Here is a 17190-nt window from a genome sequence, read left to right as displayed (position 1 = left end):
CCTGAGGTTCCCTAGATGGGAACACTAGGGGAAGCCTATTTTCCAGCAGGTCAACAGCCTCTTGCCTCCAATTCCAAAATCCACAATCTCTCAAAATTGGAAAATGCATTTGGTAACTTGTTTGGCAGCAAGACCTGGCCTTACCTGATCTGAACTTATTTGGCAGCAAAAAGCCTGAGATAACAGGAGGCTATTGGTTATCTTTATGTTTGCCCTCAAATGTGAGTGGTTATGTATTTCTCTGCAGAAATTTTAGGGTGTTTGATCCAGGGGGAATAGCCCAGGCCCCACTGAAAGCATCATATAATATATGGTGTATGCTCCATAATGCCTTTCTAAAATCTGAAAACTTCTAAATTCTGAAACTCACCTGGTTTCAAGCATTTCAGAAAAAGAATTGAGAACCTGTGATCTAAAAGTAGGAAGGAAGTAGAACTCCTTTTGATAGGAAAGAAGAGGGAAAAGCCAGAGAGAGATCTATTTATTTCAGAGTGACAGTAATTAATACTAGTGACTAATTAATATTCTTTAAGTATAAATGAGATGTCCTTTTTTGTAAAATCTTCACAGTTTTTCTGGGAGGTGAAAAGGGAACATTCAGTAGATGTAAAAAGTGAAACCCAGATGGCTTAAGCAATTTGCTCACGATTGAACTAGAATCAGACTCCAGGTCTCTCACTCCCCAAGTCTGCTAGATGCACCTATGCTCTGTTCTGTCTCCCCAGATGAGCTCCACAAACCCAAAGCTATACAGACTGAGGTCAAACCCTCTGTGAGGTTTAACCTCCGCACCTCCAAGGACCCAGAGCATGAAGGATGCTACCTCTCCCTCGGTCACAGCCAGCCCTTAGAAGACTGCGGTTTCAACATGACAGCTAAAACCTTTTTCATCATTCACGGATGGACGGTGAGCCCGGGGAGGGAGCTCTGTGGCTTTATACAAGATTTGATTCCCTTTGTTTTGGTCAATTAGAAAGAATTCTGGTGTTTCCAGATTCCAAACCCTCTTCCCCCCTTTCCTTGTGGGCTGCTTGTATTTCAGACAGCTGTGAAGAATGTAACGGGCATTCACTAAGGGGCAATCTGGACTCCAGCAGGGTGGTATTAATGCTGGCATACAACGGGCTTTCAGAAAGTGGCTCTCCTGAGGGCAGCAGCCCAGCTCCACTGGCTCTTAAGGACCCCTCTAATTACACTTAATTACGCTGGTCAACCACTGCCTGGAGGGGGCTGTCCTGCCGTGAGAGCTGAGCTTGACTAAAGCAACTTGACTGGCTCTGAGAACCTATGAGTAGCCAGCTGGCCTGGATTGCCGGCTGCCCTTGGCATGATGCCCTCCTGTTTGCATAGAGATAGCCCCGTTTAAAGGCACTGGGGCTCTTTATGTGCTCTAGCTGAGCAATTCACATTGAAAAGCTCATGACAAACTTCAACAAAAAAGGGCTTTAGTGCTCAGCTTCAGAAGCTTTTGACCAGCCAGGGATTTATTCATTCATATAATGACAGTCTGTAGGGAAATGGCACTATGAAGTGAGCAGATTTCTGCCTGGGCTAATTGGAAGGGGACAGTCCTCCTCTTAATGATGAGAAATTCGTATCTGTTACATGCTTTTGGGGTCTTTAAGTCTGTCATCCGCGGTTGAGGTCAGGGGTAGGAGAGGGCAGGTGTCTGCCTACCTAGTTGAATGAAGAGATGATTAAGAGCCTGTCTAACCGTGCTCATCACAAACCTACAATCAGAATCATATGTTTGAATCTTTTTAAGGCACCCTGTCAAAATGCAAATACAAGCTGCCTGCGACTTACAAATGGGTTGCATTCCAGAAAGTTCTTTTGTAATCTGTTTGGAACTTGGAACAGCAGTTTCCCATAGAAGCAAGATTGTAAATGGTGTTTGGGTTCCCAGGCTAGGCACAGAAAATCTATTTATTTGATAATGTGCTTGTGGATAGGTTTACAACTGGACCTAGTCGCCATTTATAACTTTGTTTCTGTGGGAAAATATGTTCTGAGTTGTAATTTGGGATTCCGGGGACAGATTTTCCCTACTCTGGGGTCAGGAACGATGGCAGAGATGGGTTGTGGGAAGGGGTCATTTGTTAACTCTACATTCACCTAGGAGACAGCATCTCCCTGCATCTCTAAGAGAGAAGCTAATTCTCCAGGACAACCCTCCCCACTGCCTTTGAAGGATGGACCAGGCCACTTGCCTGCCTGTAACAGGGACTCAGACCAGCCTCATGCCAGTATCACCCTTAACACATACCTCACAGTGGCCCCAACAGACAGTGGGGCAACAGCATAGGACATTAGCTAGGAAAGTTTTGATGGGAAATACTGGGGATGTGAAGAGCAATGGAAGACAAATACCTGCATAGTGATTCTGCCTGTGCTGGTCCTGCTCATGTGCAAATGTCTGGTCCCTGAGCAGCCAATGTGCAGGCTCTAAAATTGTCTGGGGGCACTGGGCATGGTGGCTCATGCCTGTAATCCCAGCACTCAGGAAGGCCTAGGTGGGAGCTTCGCTTGAGCCCAGGAGTTCAAGACCAGCCTGGGCAACATAGTGAGACCCTGTTGCTGCAAAAAATTTAAGAATTACCCAGGCATGGTGGCGTGTGCCTGTAGCCCCAGTTACTCTGGAGGCTGAGGTGGGAGGAGGATGGCCTCAGCTTAGGAATTCGAGGCTATCTTGAGCTGAGATGGTTGTCAGTGCACTCCAGCCTGGGCAACAGTGAGACCCTGAGTCAAAAAAAAAGAAAAAAAAAATTGGTTGGAGAGAGGGTCATATAGAACGGAATTTCATATTTTTTAGGATTTCTGAAACCAAGAATAAAAAATAACTTCCACTTTTCTCTGCAGATGAGCGGTATCTTTGAAAACTGGCTGCACAAACTCGTGTCAGCCCTACACACAAGAGAGAAAGATGCCAATGTAGTTGTGGTTGACTGGCTCCCCCTGGCCCACCAGCTTTACACGGATGCGGTCAATAACACCAGGGTGGTGGGACACAGCATTGCCAGGATGCTCGACTGGCTGCAGGTACTGGGGGATGACAGGGAGTCTCCTGTTGCCAGCAGGATCTCACCCCAATCTTCTTAAGAAATACAGGTCATGCATCTGTTGTCATGAGCTTCTGGAGTCTGATAAAAATCTTTGAGATTATAAGTTTTATTGAATTAAGTATTGCTTGGAATACTTGAAAGCTGGGACTTTTCGAGAGGCTTTTAATTATTGATAGATCTCTGGATTTTTCCTGATACTTAATTTGCTGAAAATTGGCCTTATGGGTTGTTCCTTCCCGTCTTAGAAACAGATACCCTTAGGCTGGTTGGGGATGGCCAGGAACCAGGCCAGGCTTGTGATCTGAAATTCCTACAAAGCCTGCTCTCGTCTCTGAAGCATGGCTGTGTTGAGGGTGGGGAGGGGGTTATTTCAAAGATGCAGCCTAATATCTCTTTTTTAAATCTCGGTTCACTGCAACGTCCACTTCCCGGGTTCAAGTGATTCTCCTGCCTCAGCCTCCCGAGTAGCTGGGACTACAGGCGCCCGCCACCACGCCCGGCTAAGTTTTTGTATTTTTAGTAGAGACGGGATTTCACTGTGTTAGCCAGGATGGTCTCGATCTCCTGACCTCATGATCCGGCCCGCCTAGCTTCCCAAAGTGATGGGATTACAGGCATGAGCCACTGCGCCCCGCCTCTTCACCACCACGCTCCCCTCTCTTAGATACTGCCAGAAAGAACAGGAAACATGTAGGGAACAGCCACATAGGCAGCCTCCAGTCATACCCTCCACCCTGCCCCCGTGCTTGGCATTTTCAGTGCCACCGTGTCCTTTTGGCCTCCCCTAAACTGACTGTGACCCACACATGGGGCATCACCAGCAAAGCCAGTGGGGCCCTGGGGAGTCTCTGTGCCCACAGCCCCTGCATCTCCTCCTACACCGTGATTGAGTGGTTGAATTGCTGGTGACTCTGGATCTCCCGACCCTGCTCTTCTGCTCACATCCTTTGGTGACTTTCTGCAGGAGAAAGATGATTTTTCTCTCGGGAATGTCCACTTGATCGGCTACAGCCTCGGAGCGCATGTGGCTGGGTATGCTGGCAACTTCGTGAAAGGAACAGTGGGCCGAATCACAGGTGAGCTCCACTTCCATCACCAGTAGCCGGTGATTGCCGGGCTCCCTCAGCTACACTGAGCCAGAATGCTCCCAAATGAGGCAGCAGAGTGAATCATAGAGAGTTAGCTTTAGAAGGAACCTGGAATGCATCTAATTCAGAACCTCCCAAATGTTCTTTTTAGTCACAAGAACCTTTTTTTTTTCAGATTGAACTCGCACAGGTTCCCAACATATGAGACATGGAGAGAGAGGGGGGTGCTGTGGGTGGTGGGGTGGGTATATGGCGGGTTGTGTTAGCCTTGCCAGTGTGGGCTTTCCCCTTTGCTGGAGGCATCTCAGAGTCTCAGAGCACCAGGGAACACTGTTTGAAAACCATGGGTCTGGTCCAACAGGTGAGGAAACAGATACAGAGAGGTGAGGCAACTTGCCCAGGGGCAAACAGCTAATAACTCAAGAGCAGAAGCTGGATGGAGTCCTGGCCCCAAAGCTTTTGGGTGTTCACTTCAGGTCTCCACCCAAAGACTCAGGGGAAAAGAATGAATAGTAGATTTTAGTTTGAATTCTGCCTCTGATTTCTATCTTGTCTTGCAATAGCCTCTTTCCCATGTTAAGGTAGCATATTTATGAATGATAGCTACCAATTTAGAACAGGTGGTTCAACTTTGTAATAAAAGGAAACTTTCTGATATTGGTCCCCAGGGGGTCAATAGAAAATTGAATTTTCCATGTTGAAAACTGCATCTTAGTGAGCTTTTAACATGAGAGTTTGGATTAAATCATTGAATGATTGTGAAAAGTGTCAAAGGTTTTCTTTCTCATTGATGGGCCCCTCAGGTATATACGCAGAGCTTCCCCTATGCTACAGTTTGTTGCCCTGAACTTCTATCGTCCTTCCAGCATCATTTTATTTATATTTACCCCTAACTTCCCCCTTACTCCCAAGACTCTAAGGTTGATCACCTAGAAGGAAAGATCTGAACAATTCCTTGTCCTGCAGCATTTTCATTTTAAAACAAAACTCAGGTTGGGTGTGGTGGCTCACACCTGTAATCCCAGCACTTTGGGAGGCCGAGGTGGGTGGATCACTTGAGGTCAGCAGTTTGAGACCAGCCTGGCCAACATGGTGAAACCCTGTCTCTACTAAAAATACAAAAATTAGCCAGGTGTGGTGGCGGGTGCCCGTAATCCCAGCTACTTGGGAGGCTTAGGCAGGAGAATCGCTTGAACCCAGGAGGTGGAGGTTGCAGTGAGCCGAGATTGTGCCACTGCACTCCAGCCTGGGTGACAGAGAAAGACTCTGTCTCAAAAAAACAAAACAAAACTCAGGTAGAAGAGAGTCCTTAGCTAAATAACGATTTGGTAAAGGTAGAATTTCAGATTTCAGTGACAAGCTGATAAGGTAGAATTTTAAAAAGAATATTTGTGAAGTTTTCCTGGCTCTCCTGAATCCTGTCCCTGGTCTTGAGTCTAGTATGTGCGTGCACACACATGAACATGCATGTACGCAAATGCCTGTTGATCCAATGATTTGATTCATCCCAGCTTGAGAGCTTTATTTTTGATTTCCAAGACTGCGGGGCTTGAGCTGCCCAAAGTGGGCTATGCTTGTGTGACCACCCATGACTGCCTATTAACAACCCCTTGCTGGTGCAAAGCAGTTTGACCTGAAGCTACTTGGGTTCCATTGTCTGAGCGCCTCTTCCTAGCCCCTGAATGAGAGGTGTGATGTTTCAGATCCAGGCGGCTGAGTTTAAATTTCAGCAGACACCAGAGTCAGACCCAGGATGTCAGTAACAATGACAAACTACAGATCTTGCCTTTCTCTATTTCTAAATCTGAAATGAGATAGGGCTAGGGACGGAACTTTCCAGTTCTTTCCTCCTGCCTGTTTGAGTGGCATCTGCTGGGGTGAGGGCTTTTCTCCTGGGGATGGCAGGGGAGCCAGGCAGAATGCTAACTAGTGCTCTGGGACGTTTGCATGGAGCATGATGCCCACATGCCCTGAGCATAGCCCCTTCCCTCTGGCCTTTTTCTGTAGAGCAGGGGCCTGGCCTCTGTCCAGTTGCCAAGCAGCACCCCTGACACATGCTATTGTGTATGTCTATTGGGGGAGGCTATGTCCTCTTCTCTCCTCTTGGTAGACTTCTCATGGACCTGTGGACCAGGTGATCACAACTGGTAAGAGGACAGATTGAGGCTCGCATAGGGTCCTGCGTCCAGTGATGCCACTATGCCAAGGCCACTAGGCAGTCCTTAGCCTGGGCCTTGCAAGGGAATATCTGAACCCCAGTCTTGCTTGGACCAGAGGGTGTGGATGGGGGTTTGCTAGAGTTTTACTTTCTTAGGCTTCTGAGAGAAGCCTGTGATATACTAGGAAAGAGGTCATATATTTATAATTGAACCTGTGCCTTGTTTGCTATAATCAGGTAAGCAAGCAGATGAATTTATTCAAGAAATGCATCCATGTGTGCAGGCTAGATGCTAGCTAATGTTAAATACCTCATGTGTGGCTGGGCGCGATGGCTCACACCTGTAACCCCAGCACTTTGGGAGGCCGAGTTGGGTGAATCACCTGAGGTCTGGAGTTCAAGACCAGCCTGGCCAATATGATGAAACCTCGTCTCTACTAAAAGTACAAAAATTAGCTGGGTGTAGTGGTGGGCGCCTGTAATCCCAGCTACTCAGGAGGCCGAAGCAGGAGAATCGCTTGAACCCAGGAGGAGGAGGTTGCAGTGGGCCGAGATCGCACCATTGCATTCCAGGCTGGGTGACAAGAGTGAGACTCCATCTCAAAAAAAAAAAAATAAAAAGCAAAAATAAAAACAAACAAACAAACAAAACCTCATGTATGACAGCTGCTTTGTGCTATCTCTGAGCCACATAGCAACTCTGAACATTCTACAGAGGGTGAAACTAGGACTCAGTGAGTAAAGGGCCCAATATCCTGGGCCCTATAAGTAGCAGAACTGGGACTCCAACCCATGCTGTCAGATTCCGGATCCCATGCACCTCACTGCTGTGCCATGCTGCCTTTCTTCTGCAGACAGAGGTAAAGTGGCCAGGTATGGTGGTGCATGCCTATAATCCTAGCTACTTGGGAGGCTGAGGTGGGAGGATCACCTGAGCCCAGGAGGTGGAGGTTGCAGTGAACTGAGTTTGGGCCACTGCACTCCAGCCTGGGCAACAGAGTGAGACCCTGTCTTAAAAAAAAAAAAGTAGCTGTTGAACTACAGCAGGCCCTGCCCTGCCAGGCCAGAATGCACAGCCCTGGAAGTTTTGCATGCATGCATGTGTGCTCCATTTGCTGGACAAAGCAACTTTGAGGAATCTATGACTGAATGGAAGAAGCAGGAGCTCTCTATCTCCCCTTTATTTAAGGAGGCAGTTCTCCTGGTCATTCATTCCTAGTTAAAAAAGTTAAATATGCCACTGCGCCCCTGAATCTGTGGGCCATAGATATGTGTCAAGGACAGTCAGAGCAGGGCAGACAGGCTCTGGCTGGGGAGGTGAAGGCCCAGCCTTGCTGCCAGCCAGCCTGTGAAACCCTGTCAGCTGCCCGCATTCCTCCAGTACAGCCTGGTTTCCATGGCACTGACCGTCTGGTGGGGACCTTTGTTCACACCGAGTAAAGAGCCTCTCTCGTATTGATTGCAAAGCAGAATGTTGCTCTCTCTTTCTCTTTCCTCCATGGGAAACAGGGAGAGGCTGCTGTGTCAGTACTGTGGTCCTTGCGGCCTCTGAAATGGGTAGTCGTTGGTTATTGTGGGAGGACGCTGCTTTTGTGCCATCTTTCTTTTGGGTCCTGGGCTAGGGATGAACCCTCAAGCAGCCTGGGCTCCTTTTCTGCCTTAGTCACACATAAAGTTATCTAAACTTGGCCGGACGCGGTGGCTCACACCTGTAATCCCAGCTACTCAGGAGGCTGAGGCAGGAGAATTGCTTGAACCCATGAGGTGGAGGCTGCAGCAAGCCAAGATCACGCCCCTGCACTCTAGCCTGGGTGACAGAGCAAGATTCCGTCTCAAAAAAAAAAAAAAAAAAAAAAAGTTATTTAAATTTGTGGAAACTATTTAATGTTTCAGCCTCTACCAGTTCTCATATGAGTAATGAGCTCTGCAAGTTGACCATCCACTCTAGACAGTAGCTCTGCCTCTTGTTTATCCTAAAGCTGCCATCTCAAGTCTCCTGATAGGCTCCCTGGTTCTAATGTGCTGGGGTCTGGTGAACATGGTTGTTACCCATGTCCTCCTTTCAGGACTCTCATTGGTCACATGCCCTCCCAGCCTTGGTGTTTTGAGGTCAGGGTTTCTCAGCCTAGGCAATATTGACATTTGGGGCCAGGTAAGGTTTTGTTGCGGGGGGGGTGTGTGTGTGTGTGTTGGGGGTGGATTGACTTGTGTACCGTAGAATGTTTATCTATATTCCTGGCCTGGCCTACTAGATGCTAGCAACTCTCTCCATCAGAATGGGGGCAACAAAAAGGTCTCCAGGCATTGCCAGATGTCCCCTGGGGGGCAAAGCCACTTGTAGTGGTGAACCACTGTTCAGTGGCCCTTCCTTTCTGGCACATTTCATCTCTTAACTTTCTCCAGGTCCTTCCTATGTGTCTGTGGGGCAAAGATGCGTTCTGGTTGGGTTAAATGTGGTTCCCATAATCACTTGGGCTTGGTAATAGTAGCTAATACTGATGGGAACTCAGTCTCTTAAGATCTCACATGGACTGTATGAATTAAGGTATAAATTCAGGTTCTATTTTATAAATGATAGTGAAACACAGGGAAGTTTTTTAATATTTTGCCCACAGCATACCTACTTTTAGGATCATCTGGGGAATGAATATCTATTTCTAGGAGCCATAATTCGTAACTACCCACTAGAATCTCTAGGAGTTCAGGGACTTGTGAATCTGCATTTTATACTTTGCAAGTTCTTTTTTGGAACGGTTTTACGTTAATGCAGTTTTCAAATCAAAAGATGGTGAAAAGTCTCTCTTACTGCTCTGCTATCTGTCCATTTCCCTTACCCACCCTCTCCCCCAACGCACAAGCATACGGGTAACTAGTTGCCTGTGTGACCTTCCAGAATTTTTTGTAGCTGTATGGTAGAATTTAAATTTAACAAGCTCCCCGTTTCAAATATGAACGAGTGCTCTCAACAGTGCCGCTTGCCTGCTCAACACAAAACGTTTGGAGGCAGAAAGAAAGATTTTCTCATTGTGGCTGCAAAATAGAGGAATTCTGGAGGCCTGATGTATGGATTCTCAGTGTGTTGGGTGTCCTCTTCTCTCTCACCATTCCACCCCGGGCCTGACTCATAACTAAAGGAAGGGGAAGAATAAGTTCAGATACAAATAGCTCAGTTTAGGGAGACTGGATTCTCCTTCCAGAAGGATGTAGGCAGCTTTGTTATTCTGTAAAAATTCTGCTAAAATTAAGGACGTGAAAGGTGCTCAGTGGCAGAATGAATGGGACAAATGGCTTAGTTTTAGGCAGTCTGAGTTCTTTCTAGAACTGCTTCAGTTTTAACAGGAGCAGTTCCTTGGAGCTGTGTGGCAGCGTGAACCTTATAGCTAGTTTATGGGGTTTGGTTGAGGTGTCGGGATACATGAAGGCTTCAGAAGAAAGTATAAATTCCATAACAATAGGATTTAATTTCCGCAATGATGTCTTGGGGTCACTTGCATATGGAAATGGGTTTCTTACTTTCTTCCGTGCTTTCCACATCTTGATTCTCCCAGCTAGATTCAGAAGGCATCTTCTTCATTCTGCACACCCAGGCTTAACTTGTAATCAGGACTCACTGACTTTGTGTACCTGACAGAGCTGTTTTGGGGCCTTGTTCTGCTGCAGGTTTGGATCCTGCCGGACCCATGTTTGAAGGGGCTGACATCCACAAGAGGCTCTCTCCTGACGATGCAGATTTTGTGGATGTCCTCCACACCTACACGCGTTCCTTTGGCTTGAGCATTGGTATTCAGATGCCTGTGGGCCACATTGACATCTACCCCAATGGGGGTGACTTCCAGCCAGGCTGTGGACTCAACGATGTCTTGGGATCAATGGCATATGGAAGTAAGTTCCCTGTTTTCTGCTTTGTGTTTGACTCAGTTTATCCCATCTCCTTCTAAATCAGCCGAGCCTTTAGCGCTGCAGGCACTACGTGTTCACTATTCTCATCTCCTGCCACAGAGGCCTCCAACACTGTGTTTAATGTTTCTCGTTGTCCTCCAAGACTAACTGACCCAGTGGTTCCTGCTCTACTTTCCCATGCTTTAAGGTCACAGTTATTATTGATTAATTTCTTTTCTTTTTTTTCTTTCTTGTTTTTGAGAGGGAGTTTTGCTCTTGTTGCCCAGGCTAGAGTGCAATGGTACAGTCCTCGGCTCACTGCAACCTGCACCTCCCTGGTTCAAGTGATTCTCCTGCCTCAGCCTCCCAAGTAGCTGAGACTATAGGCGCACGCCACCACACCTGGCTAATTTTGTATTTTTAGTAGAGATGGGTTTTCACCACGTTGGCCAGGCTGGTTTTAAACTCTTGACCTCAGGTGATCCACCTGCCTCAGCCTCCCTAAGTGTTGAGATTACAGCATGAGCCACCGTGCCTGGCTGATTAATTTCTTTTTATGACAAAAAAGAATACACACGTTTGTTGAAAAAGAAATCAAGCATTATAGACTTGCATAAAGCAAAAGTGCACTCCCACTCCCACCCCTACTTCCACTCTTCAGATGTAGCCAGTATAAATGCTTTTGTGTGTATCCTTTTGTCTTTTTTCTTTGCAAATTAGTTGCATGCATATTTTCCTCCAAATCACATTATTCTGCAACTTTATTTTAATTTTAATTTTTTTCAACTTTCTTTTTTTCCTGTAATAATATGTTATGGATATTCTTTTTCTTTTTTTAAAGACAGAATCTTGCTTTTTTTTTTTTTTGAGACTGAGTTTTGCTCTTGTTGCCTAGGCTGGAGTTCAGTAGCGTGATCTCAGCTCACTACAACTTCTGCCTCGCAGATTCAGGCAATTCTCCTGTCTCAGCCCCAGTAGCTGGGATCATAGGCACCCACCACCATGCCCGGCTAATTTTCTGTATTTTTAGTAGAGACGGAGTTTCACCATGTTAGCTAGGCTGGTCTCGAACTCCTGACCTCAGGTGATCCACCTGCCTCGGCCTCCCAAAGTGCTGGGATTACAGGTGTGAGCCACTGCACCCAGCCAGAATCTTGCTATGTTACCCAAGCTAGAGTGCAGTGGCTATTCACAGCTTACTACAGCCTTGAACTCCTGGGCTCAAGCTATCCCCCTGCCTCAGCCTCCCAAATAGCTGAGACTACAGACATGTGCCATTGCATCTTGCTATTATGGACATTCTTAAATATCAGAGCACACAGATTTACTAACAATATTTTTACAGGCTGTATAATATTCCATAACATGGATACACTCTATTTGAATTTTTGGTAACATTTTAAAGAAGAAAACCATTTCACTTAAGTTTTTTCCATTCACTTAACATTTTTCTTCTTCTTCTCCTTCTTCCTCACTATGTTTCCCCGGCTGGAAACAAGCAATCCTCCTGCCTTAGCCTGAGATTACGGGCGCAAGCCACCACACCTGGCTCCAAAATTTATCTTCTGAATGCTTGAGCCTGTTCTCAGCAGATTTGGGCTGAACTGAATTTGCTAAAACTGAGGTGTAGGGCAGTGACCAATTTTGGGGGGTTTCTTATCCTTTTACTGCCTTGGCTGCTGACAGCATTTCCTGTCTTGACCCCCAGGCAGCTCCTTCCACTCTGATGCTCTGCCCTCCACATGTCCTGCTCTGTTGCTCAGTCTTCCCCTGTCCTAGTTTAATCCAAGTAGCTCTGCAGGGTTTGGAGGTCCATGCAAGGGGAGTTTACTCCCTCCTCAGAATATAGGATGATGGCTTTTTTTTCTTTTCTTTTCTTTCTTTCTTTTTTTTTTTTTTTTTGAGATGGAGTTTCGCTCTTGTTGCCCAGGCTGGAGTGCAATGGTGCAGTCTCTGCTCACTGCAACCTCCACTTCCCAGGTTCAAGTGATTCTCTGCCTCAGCCTCCCAAGTAACTGGGACTACAGGTGCCCACCACCATGCCCGGTTAATTTTTTGTATTTTTTTTTTTTTTAAGACGTACTTTTGCTCTTGTTGCCCAGGCTGGAGTGCAATGGCATGATCTCGCTCATTGCAACCTCCGCCTCCCAGGTTCAAGTGATTCTCCTGCCTCAGCATCCTGAGTAGCTGGGATAATAGGCACGCACCACCACACCCAGCTAATTTTTTGTATTTTTAGTAGAGATGGGGTTTCTCCATGTTGGTCAGGCTGGTCTTGAACTCCTGACCTCAGATGATCCGCCTGCCTCGGCTTCCCAAAGTGCTGGGATTACAGGCGTGAGCAACTGCGCCCGGCCCCAATTTTTTGTATTTTTAGTAGAGATGGGGTTTCTCCATTTTGGCCAGGCTGGTCTCGAACTCCTGTCCTCAGGTGATCCACCCGCCTTGGCCTCCCTCACGATTACAGGCGTGAGCCACCACGCCCGGCTAGATGATAGCATTTCTTAAGGCTGCTGGTGCCATTGCGGCAGGGTTGGGGGTGGCTTTGCCAAATTTTTCGTAAGATTCCAGAAATTATTTGGGCCAGAAAATCCAAATTGTATGCCTAACTTTGTAACCAACTGTCTGTAAGACCCTGAGCAGATTACCTCACCCCTATGGACCTTTGGGTCATAATCTTTAATTGAAGCCATTGGACTAGAATGGAGTTGGTAAATATCTTCTTAAAGCATCAGCTAGTAAATGTTTTAGGCTTTGCGGGCCGTATTGCCTCTGTTCCAACTCTGTTGATGTAGCATGAAAGTAGCCACAATAATACATAAACAAATGAGAGTAACTATTCCAATAAAACTTTATTTACAAAAACAGGTAGCCAGCAGGCATGGTGTGGTGCACCTGTAGTCCCACCTATTTGTGAGACTGAGGCAGGACGACTGCTTGGGCCCAGGTGAGGATCACTTGAGCCCGGGAGTTTGAGGCCAGCCCAGGCCACATAATGAGGCACTGTCTATAAAACAAAAACAAAACAAAGCAAAAAAAAAAAAAAAAAGAAAAAAGAGGTAGCCAGCCTGCAAGTCATATTTTGCTGAGCCCTGCATGAGATGTTTAGGATCTCATCCATTTGCCGCATTCTGTGGCTGTATAGCCCTATTGGGAGGTAGTGACTCCTGCTGCACAGCTGGTCTGCATCACTCTACTTAGCACTTATTATATGGGCTTTCTTGCTCTTTATTGCTTTGTGTGTATTCGTGCTGTCTTCCCACCAAGAGAGTGAACAGTTAGGCAGCAGGAATGGCCTTAAATTCTTCTACATCTTAATGGGAGCCTAGCACCTTCCTGGACATTAATTAAGCATTACACAGGCCGGGTGCAAGGGCTCACATCTGTAATCCCGGCACTTTAGGAGGCGAAGGTGGGAAGATTGCTTGAGTCCAGGAGTTCAAGACCAGCCTGGGCAATGTGGTGAAACCCCATATCTACAAAAACTACAAAAATTAGCCAGGTGTGGTGGTCATGTGCCTGTAGTCCCAGATACTGGGGAGGCTGAGGTGAGAGGATCACCTGAACCTCAGAGGTTGAGGCTGCTGTGAGTGGTGAGTCATGATTATCCCACTGTACTCTAGCCTGGGCAACAGAGTGAGACCCTGCCTCAAAACAAACAAACAAGCAAAAGAATTACATGAAAATACTAACAGCGACAATGAACAGCTATCACTGATGAGGATTACAGTATTTATTGTTCGAGTGTCCAGTCGTCGAGAAAAGCTCATCCTGCATGCTTTCTGTCTCTCCCACCCCTAGCAATCACAGAGGTGGTAAAATGTGAGCATGAGCGGGCCGTCCACCTCTTTGTTGACTCTCTGGTGAATCAAGACAAGCCAAGCTTTGCCTTCCAGTGCACTGACTCCAATCGCTTCAAGAAGGGGATCTGTCTGAGCTGCCGCAAGAACCGTTGTAATAGCATTGGCTACAATGCCAAGAAAATGAGGAACAAGAGGAACAGCAAAATGTATCTAAAAACCCGGGCAGGCATGCCTTTCAGAGGTAACCTTCAGTCCCTGAAGCATCCCTGAGGAAGGCCCTTATACCTCCTTCTTAATACCATGCTGCAGAGCAGGGCACGTCCTAGCCCAGGAGAAGTGGCCAGCACAATTCAATCAAATCATTGCAAATCAGATTACACTGTGCATGTCCTAGGAAAGGGAATCTTTACAAAATAAACAGTGGGGACCCCTTTTGTGATGTGGCTATCAGTCCATGATCACAATATCAGTATCTTAAATTTTTATCTTGCATTTAACTTTCTTTCTTTTTTTTTTTGCATTTAACTTTCAAAGCTGTTTCATATTTGTTTTCTCATTTGATCATCACAAGAAACATAAGGCAGATGAACAGTGAACCAAAATGACATGTTACATTTTTATAATGCACTGCAAAATCACAAGGTTTTCTGGGTACTGTGGGTATTATTTTACTGCGAGGAGGTTGAGGCTCAGAGAGGTTAATACCTTGGTCCTTAATCCAGGGGCCTGTAGTTAGAAAGTAGCTAAATGAAAATCCTCAAAAGAGCTAACCCCCAAGCACAGGGCTCCTTCTTCTAGACTGCAGTGGCCTCTTATGGCATTGGACAGAACAAGAGCAGATGGGGGCTGCAGGTTGGGCTCAACCAAAAGAACACCAGCCCTAAAATCTCTGTGCTGGGTGACTCAGTTTGGGTCGGGGTGTCCTGTGATGACAAGCAAGGGGTACAAGCATCTTTGTTCTGCTGTCTCTGCAGTTTACCATTATCAGATGAAAATCCATGTCTTCAGTTACAAGAACATGGGAGAAATTGAGCCCACCTTTTATGTTACCCTTTATGGCACTAATGCAGATTCCCAGACTCTGCCCCTGGAAATGTAAGTCATCAGTTTCCCTTGCTGGGTTTGGGATAGAGAACAGATTGGTTTGAGATTGAGAGAGCACAAGGGAGCATGTGAACAAGTGCAGCATGCAGGAGAGTGGAGTCCGACTGCTTGGGGAGGAGCCAGGTGGTCTGGCTGGCCTCTGCAGTCCTCCTGCTGCACCTTCTCTACCAAGCTCTGACTCAGTGTTTCAGGGAGGAAAGTTCCTGGGATGAATCAGCATCATGAGAAGCTGCTAGATCAGCGGCTGGATCAGCTGGGCAGAAACTGCTGTTTCATTCCAGGCAATGCCTGATGAGGCTTCAGGCAATCTGGAATTTCATAAACGTCATCCCTGGACCTTTCCTAATGATGTGGCTATGGGAGGGGTGCATAGCGATCTGTATATATTTGTTGAGTATCCACCAGGGACAAAGCGTCATGCCAAGTAATGGGATTGTGATGAAACATCATCAAAGTAGCTCACTTTTCAGGGCTCAGGGTCTAGCTGGGAGACCAGGTTTGTACATGCACATGCATACTTACACACAGATGGGGTAAGGCAGACGAGGCCAAGCCAAATGAGAGGGACAGACAGGAAGCAGCTAGGAGTTCGGGGGAGACAGATGCCTGTGGGCTGAGCGGAACAGCGCACTTGAGTGGGGATGTGACTTCTTTATGTTTTCTTATTGTGTTCTTTCTTGGTTCTGTATTTTCAGGAAGTAGCATAAGTAGGGTGGAGGGGGTGCCCAGGAATGGTTTTGATAAGAAGCTGGAGTGCAGTGGGCAAAGTTAGTTCAGCCCATGTGGAGTACACCTGAGCTTCCATCTTGTTCCTGCTGGTGGGAGGTGGAGGGTTAGAGGTGGGGGAAGGACTCACACTGTCTCTCTCCTGTCTGTGTGGGGTTGTTACTGCCACTGTGTCACCCCACACAGTGTGACAGTTTTCTAGCTGTCAGGGGAGTGAGATCAGCTTCTCTCCAACTTGTAGAGTGGAGCGGATCGAGCAGAATGCCACCAACACCTTCCTGGTCTACACCGAGGAGGACTTGGGAGACCTCTTGAAAATCCAGCTCACCTGGGAGGGGGCCTCTCAGTCTTGGTACAACCTGTGGAAGGAGCTTCGCAGCTACCTGTCTCAACCCCACAATCCCAGACGGGAGCTGAATATCAGGCGCATCCGGGTGAAGTCTGGGGAAACCCAGCGGAAGTAAGTGCCTCCTGCTCCTTCTTCTGCCTGGTGTAGGTGGGGAACAGGAGGCCGTGCCTCTGCCATTTCCTTTCCTTTGCTGCATCCACCCTCAATCCTTCCCTCCAGCATGCAGGTAAAACCTCAAACACCTTTGCAAGGACAAGTGACTTCCAGATCAAGCCTTCTATCAACTGTTACGCATCTCATGCCCTGAACATAGGCCCTCGGGGAGAGGGGTGGGCCAGTAGCAGCAGGAATTCAGCCCTGGCCCTGTTTGCCAGGCCTTGTGTCGGCCTGGAGGAGGGGGACTTCTCTTGGTCCGGGCTTTTTAGGAGTGCTGCCTTGTTGATCTGTTTACTGTGGGGTCCATGCAGACAAAAGGCTTTGCTTGCTTCTGACCAGAGCAGACTGGAGTATCACATCCAGGGAGCCCCCATGGATGAGATCTGTGGGAGGAGCTGGTTTTCCCCAGCATCTGATTTTCAGAGCATCATTAACTCTCTCCTTCAGAGGTTCTAAGTCAAGGATGTGGGGCTGTGGTCCTAACTGCAAGTCACAGAGAATCCTCTGTGCCATGCTAGCTGGCAGTTTCCCATTTCTTTTAACCCCAAGCCTAGCATAAAAGATCCAGACCTTTCTATCAGCTCCTAACACCGTGCCTTGACTCCCTGAGCGGGCTTCTTTCTAAACAGAAGCCAGAGAAGCCTGCGAGATCTTTGTCAAGAAGGGAGAGTTTCTTTAACCAAGTCCTTCAGCTGACCTCTAGAGAAGTCACTGCCAGCCTTGGCATGGGACAAGGCAACTGCCTCCCTCTTTGTCCCTCCTCTGGCATTTTCTCCATTATAATTCCTGCCATGTCTGGTTTACATTCATCATCTGTGGCACAGCTTGGCAGCAGAGGGAAGTGAAGCGGAGGCTTGGAGCCCTC

The 17190-nt window shown here is 47.2% G+C and overlaps 1 protein-coding gene across 3 annotated transcripts in view; it reads left to right on the top strand.

Moving 5' to 3' along the window:
- The window catches only part of LIPG (lipase G, endothelial type), a 29452-nt gene that overhangs the window by 3676 nt on the left and 8586 nt on the right, over window positions 1-17190 (top strand). For 2 of the 3 annotated variants that reach the window (XM_065533846.1, XM_005586734.4), the window contains exons 2-8: window positions 726-907; window positions 2860-3039; window positions 4027-4138; window positions 9969-10190; window positions 13989-14231; window positions 14965-15085; window positions 16062-16280. In XM_065533846.1, the coding sequence (XP_065389918.1) occupies window positions 869-907; window positions 2860-3039; window positions 4027-4138; window positions 9969-10190; window positions 13989-14231; window positions 14965-15085; window positions 16062-16280 (1136 nt within the window). In that variant the 5' untranslated portion in view covers window positions 726-868. Of the gene's footprint in view, window positions 1-725; window positions 908-2859; window positions 3040-4026; window positions 4139-9968; window positions 10191-13988; window positions 14232-14964; window positions 15086-16061; window positions 16281-17190 lie in introns of those variants that run through there. The other variant, XM_074022273.1, reaches the window with a different exon arrangement.

The sequence above is a fragment of the Macaca fascicularis genome, chromosome 18 (genome assembly GCF_037993035.2).
Source record: "Macaca fascicularis isolate 582-1 chromosome 18, T2T-MFA8v1.1".
NCBI classification, from domain to species: domain Eukaryota; kingdom Metazoa; phylum Chordata; class Mammalia; order Primates; family Cercopithecidae; genus Macaca; species Macaca fascicularis.
This window is presented reverse-complemented; position numbering and strand designations above follow the sequence as displayed.